The sequence below is a fragment of the Anomaloglossus baeobatrachus genome, chromosome 1, assembly GCF_048569485.1.
Source record: "Anomaloglossus baeobatrachus isolate aAnoBae1 chromosome 1, aAnoBae1.hap1, whole genome shotgun sequence".
In the NCBI taxonomy this organism is placed as follows: domain Eukaryota; kingdom Metazoa; phylum Chordata; class Amphibia; order Anura; family Aromobatidae; genus Anomaloglossus; species Anomaloglossus baeobatrachus.
The window spans coordinates 292,530,295-292,536,133 of record NC_134353.1 but is presented as its reverse complement, the minus strand read 5'-3'; the positions used below and the strand labels follow the sequence as shown (position 1 = coordinate 292,536,133).

The 5,839-nt window shown below is 46.5% G+C and overlaps 1 protein-coding gene across 1 annotated transcript; it reads left to right on the top strand.

The window, feature by feature from the left end:
• Nucleotides 1-1,139: 1,139 nt before the first annotated feature.
• Nucleotides 1,140-5,839, top strand: LOC142291977 (uncharacterized). Its single transcript, XM_075336982.1, has 2 exons — nt 1,140-2,397; nt 4,653-5,839. The coding sequence occupies exons 1-2, from the start codon at nt 1,311-1,313 to the stop codon at nt 4,796-4,798; spliced, it is 1,233 nt and encodes a 410-aa protein (XP_075193097.1). The 5' UTR covers nt 1,140-1,310; the 3' UTR covers nt 4,799-5,839.

Below are 5,839 nucleotides of genomic sequence, written 5' to 3'. Positions count from 1 at the left end.
CATAAACAGGTTCACAGCAAATGACAGAGTAACACTTTAGTGCATGACAATAGGCACATTACACAAACACATGGTCCAGCGAACAGGGAAATATTCCCAGCAAAACCAATGTAAGTGCCTTTCCAAGTTCACAGTAATGACAGGATAACACTTAGTACATAATCATAGGCACATTACCCAAACACATAGCCCGGTGGATATTCCACCAATTATAGCACTCACATGCAGTCTCTGGCATCGGAGGGCTATGCGATGCAGTATGCAAATTTATCGATTTCTATCTCCAACCTTTGGTTGAGACGCTGCCCTCCCATGTCAGAGACACTTCGGACGTCCTTAGGAGGATTGATGGCTTGACGGTTGAGCGTGGGATTTTGCTGGCGACTCTGGATGTCGAGACCTTATACACGAATATCTGTCACGAGCACGGCCTGCAGGCAGTTGAGTATTTCCTGGGTATGAGCAACTGGGCACCACCATTACAACACCTGATTCTGGAATTATTGGAGTTCGTACTGACGCACAACGCCTTCACCTTCGGTGAGCGGTTCTTCCTCCAGCGGCGCGGCACTGCGATGGGGGCGGCTTGCGCGCCGTCGTACGCAAACCTCTTCCTGGGATACTGGGAGAGGGAGGTTTTCGGCGACGGCGTGCCGGCCAGCTCCCATGTGCAGTGCTGGCTCCGCTTCATCGATGACATCTTTGTCATCTGGGGGGGGACCGCCCCGGAGCTTGAGGGCTTTGTGCGCCACTTGAACTCCAATTCTTATAACATCTACCTCACTTATCACCTTCACTCACTGTGAACCTGTTTATTGCAATGGCATTTACACTGACCTTGCTGGGAACACATCCCTGTTCACCGGATGATGTGTGTGAATAACATGCCTATTGTCATCTATTAAGGTGTTATTCTGTCACTGACTGTGAATTTATCTTTTGTATAGGCACTTACACTGGCTCTGCTGGGAATATATTCCTGTTCATTTATTTGTAATGTGCCTAGAGTTCTTGATTAGGTGAACCTGCGTTTTGTAAAAGGCACTTACACTGGCCCTGCTGGGAGTACACCCTTTTGTGTGCACCTAATTTGATCCATGCAGCCCCACATGGGGTTCTTTATTCGCTCTTATGTGTCATTTAACCTTCTTACTTGTCACAATTTTTATATCCCATGTAATATTTATATGCTTGACCCAACCAATTAAAGTTTTTCTATGTGCAACTTACTTTGGTGTTGGTGGTTCTTGGGCCATGGGATATGATGTAATATAAGGCAAATTTAAAGACTTTTTTTCTGCTGTTTCAATATGTCCCTGAAGTTGTTGCCTTTTACCTTATATAAGTCTGCTTTAACTGTCCTGGTTGTTGCTAATTGTCTCTCTCTGTGTTTTTTCACAGTTCTTTTTCCAGGCAGTATGGACTTTAAAGCCCGTGAATCCACGTGGCAAACTCAATTGAACCAGGTTTTTGACACAGAGGGCGAAGTGGACAATTCAGTGGATTCAAGAAATCATAGGGAGCTTTGCAACCAAGTCAAATCATTGTTCAACCGCAGAATGAGACTCTGGTGGAACAAGGCCTTCATGCAGCGCTATGTTGATCGGGGGTTAATACCTAGAGGGCTTAGGGTACAGGTCTTTCCCTCTTTCAGTGTCACGGATGAGACGTTTAAAAGGGACTGGGAGGAAGCAGCTTCTGCTTGCTCCAGGTCCTTTATGGGGCTTCTTATTAATAACAATGAGGCCTCTCTCCGTGCCATTGATGAGGAGATTTCTGTGTTACAAGACCGGACCACGAAGGAACTCACCCCCGCTGAGTTATCGAATTTCCATGAGACATTGAATAAGGAGTTTGTTAAATGGGAAAAGGAGTTGGTCTCTACCAAAACAAAAAAATATCAACGTGACGTTACTGATTATAAAAACCAGCAGGTGTATCGATGGAAGGGGACAACACGCCGGAGGAGACATTTTGTCGGACTCCCTAACTCCGTATCGGCCTCCTCCATCTCCTCAATGGAGGATGAAAGCTCTTCATCTAGACCTGTAACGAGAGGTTTTTCGGGTAAAAATAGACCCGATAAAACACCCCCAGCCCCTGGAAAATCTACCTTGGGAGCAATTCCAAAGAAGGGCAATTCCAACCAACTGGAGGTGATTAACTTGTCTCAGGTCCAACTGTCTGATGACCAGATTGAGGTCCTAAAATTAGGTTTAACCTTTGTACCTGATTGTAGTTTTGATCTTTTTACAGTCGCTAAGGACCTGAATCTGTTCCTCAGAAAGGTGGTTCTCCATAAAATACACGCTAGAGGATCCAGTCTGAATCCCTGTACCATGGAGAGGGAGGAGGAGGCTGTGCGGATACTTGAAGAATTGGAGGGACAGGCATCTGGTGAGTTGGATAATATTTTTCCTACACGTTTGTACCCGCGCTCCACCACGTTCCCCCCATTTTCGCTGTGCCCTCAGGTCCAAGTCTTCCATGACCTAGTTATGGGTGACTTGAGATCTCTCTCCAAGAGAGTAAAAAATAACAACCTTTCTGTTAAACATCGACGGGCCCTTGAGGAATTAAGGAAAATGGAGGGAGTAATCATTAAACCGGCGGACAAGGGGGGTAACGTGGTGGTCTGGCCATCTGCCATGTACGAGCGGGAGGTATATAAACAACTAAGAAATGCAGACTTTTACCAGATGCTGCCCTCTAATCCAACTAGTGTTTTCCTCACCCAGCTGATGCTCATACTCGAGAATGCTCTTGCCTCAGGTACCATTACTAAAAAGATGTATGATGGTCTCCTTCCAGATATGCCGGTAACACCCACGTTCTACCTCTTGCCTAAAATACATAAAAACCCTCGGGTTCCCCCTGGACGTCCGATTGTCTCTGGCATCGGAGGGCTATGCGATGCAGTATGCAAATTTATCGATTTCTATCTCCAACCTTTGGTTGAGACGCTGCCCTCCCATGTCAGAGACACTTCGGACGTCCTTAGGAGGATTGATGGCTTGACGGTTGAGCGTGGGATTTTGCTGGCGACTCTGGATGTCGAGACCTTATACACGAATATCTGTCACGAGCACGGCCTGCAGGCAGTTGAGTATTTCCTGGGTATGAGCAACTGGGCACCACCATTACAACACCTGATTCTGGAATTATTGGAGTTCGTACTGACGCACAACGCCTTCACCTTCGGTGAGCGGTTCTTCCTCCAGCGGCGCGGCACTGCGATGGGGGCGGCTTGCGCGCCGTCGTACGCAAACCTCTTCCTGGGATACTGGGAGAGGGAGGTTTTCGGCGACGGCGTGCCGGCCAGCTCCCATGTGCAGTGCTGGCTCCGCTTCATCGATGACATCTTTGTCATCTGGGGGGGGACCGCCCCGGAGCTTGAGGGCTTTGTGCGCCACTTGAACTCCAATTCTTATAACATCTACCTCACTTATCAGGCTGATCCGACTAGGGTCGATTTTTTGGACATTGGCATTTCCATTAATGATCAGGGTCTTCTGACCACTGACATCTATCGGAAACCCTCCTCTGTGAATGCTTTGTTACACGCATCTTCTGGCCATCCACATTCGACCATCAATGCTATCCCTACTGGGCAATTTATCCGTTTGAAACGGATTTGCTCAGAGACGGATACATTTGAGGGTAGGGCCAGTGAGATGCGTGATAGATTCAGGGAGAGAGGGTACAGCTCCAGATCCATTAAAAAGGCCTATAGTCGGGCTAAAGTAGCTCCGAGAGACCGACTTCTTTTACGTTTCAATCCTGATAAGACGAAGCCTGCTGAACCGAAGGTGCGTTTTATCTCCTCATTCAACCGTCAATGGGATCATATTCGTGGCATATTAACTAAGCACTGGTCTGTCTTACAAACGGAACCTGTGCTGAAAGATATGCTTCCAGACCGACCCCTCATGACGGCACGTCGGGGCCGGAGCCTACGTGATATGTTGGTCCACAGCCACTATGTGGCACAAAAGAAACCACCATTTATGATGGGACGTTCTATCTGTGGATCATTTCCATGTGGCTCATGCATTGCGTGCCGTCACGGTAACATCATCAGGGCAACATCCTTTGCCTCCTCGGACGGCTCCAAAACATTCGAGATCCGGCAATATATTTCTTGCAGTAGCACGGGCGTAATTTATTACGCTACGTGCGCTTGCGACTTAATATATGTCGGACTCACTAGTCGTGAATTGCGGGTCCGGACGAGGGAGCATACTAGGGACATCATCGCGGCTAAAAAAGCGAAACCTGAGGATGTTGATTCCCTGAAGACCATCCCCCGCCATTTTAGGGTGCATCACGGGTCTGACCCCTCAAGCTTTAAGGTGAGGGGGATTGACCGTGTACACCTTGGATTGAGGGGTGGTAATATTCATAAGGTGTTGGCACGGGTTGAATGTCGTTGGATATTTCTCCTGGACACAGTGGCCCCTCGAGGTTTGAATGAGAGGCAGACCTTTAGTTCCTATTTATAATCCAGTAGGTCTCGTCTGCGGTTGACATATACCCCATTACGGGCAATATTTGTTTGGTTGCGGATCCCCTGTGATTGAATCTGCTTTGTACATAATGGTTTTTATAAATATTTTTTTAACTGGATTCTTTGTGTCCTCTTTTTTCTACAGTTGTCTACGTTTGTGCTCTTGGTGCAATATTTCTCTGTGTCACTAACCTGGTGGTCTGCCTGCATTGGAGAATGAGTTGGGAAGGAATACAGTATATCCTGATCGTCTATATGAGATTGTTCACTGGACTGCGTCTTACTGTTTAATATGTTGTTATATGCATGAATAATGTCCTTACGCTCTATGTATACAGTACTGGATGTAATTATGATGTAATTATATGTATTCTTATCCCTCTATAGTGCTATGCACTTTGTATGATTCCCAATGCGATTTGCCCTTTCTTTTGCCAGGAGTAGACATGGCATTTGCAGCTTTACTTCCTGTTTGCGGCTCTGCACATGTGCAGTGTGTGTGGCTCTCCTTGAAGTGTCCCCTGGGTAATATTGACGTCATCAAAGGGGTTTTCCCTGGCCCAGGTGATGCTGGAGTAGCCACCCACGCCTGCTCAGTGTGCCTTAGTGCTCTGTAGCAGCGACAGGTGCTGCAAATGATCTAATATACACTAGTGTATAAATGCAACCATTTCCCTCCTTTTGTCCATGGTCCCCTGAGGAAGTCATCACGAAATACGTATTGGGACTTTTTTCCCCTTGTGTGACTGCATGTGAGTGCTATAATTGGTGGAATATCCACCGGGCTATGTGTTTGGGTAATGTGCCTATGATTATGTACTAAGTGTTATCCTGTCATTACTGTGAACTTGGAAAGGCACTTACATTGGTTTTGCTGGGAATATTTCCCTGTTCGCTGGACCATGTGTTTGTGTAATGTGCCTATTGTCATTCACTAAAGTGTTACTCTGTCATTTGCTGTGAACCTGTTTATGATATAGGCACGTACACTGGCCCTGCTGGGAATATATCCCTGTCCATTGGACTAGATGCCTGGGCAGTGTGCCTATGTTCATATACTTAAGTGTTACTCTATCACTCACTGTGAACCTGTTTATTGCAATGGCATTTACACTGACCTTGCTGGGAACACATCCCTGTTCACCGGATGATGTGTGTGAGTAACATGCCTATTGTCATCTATTAAGGTGTTATTCTGTCACTGACTGTGAATTTATCTTCTGTATAGGCACTTACACTGGCTCTGCTGGGAATATATTCCTGTTCATTTATTTGTAATGTGCCTAGAGTTCTTGATTAGGTGAACCTGCGTTTTGTAAAAGGCACTTACAC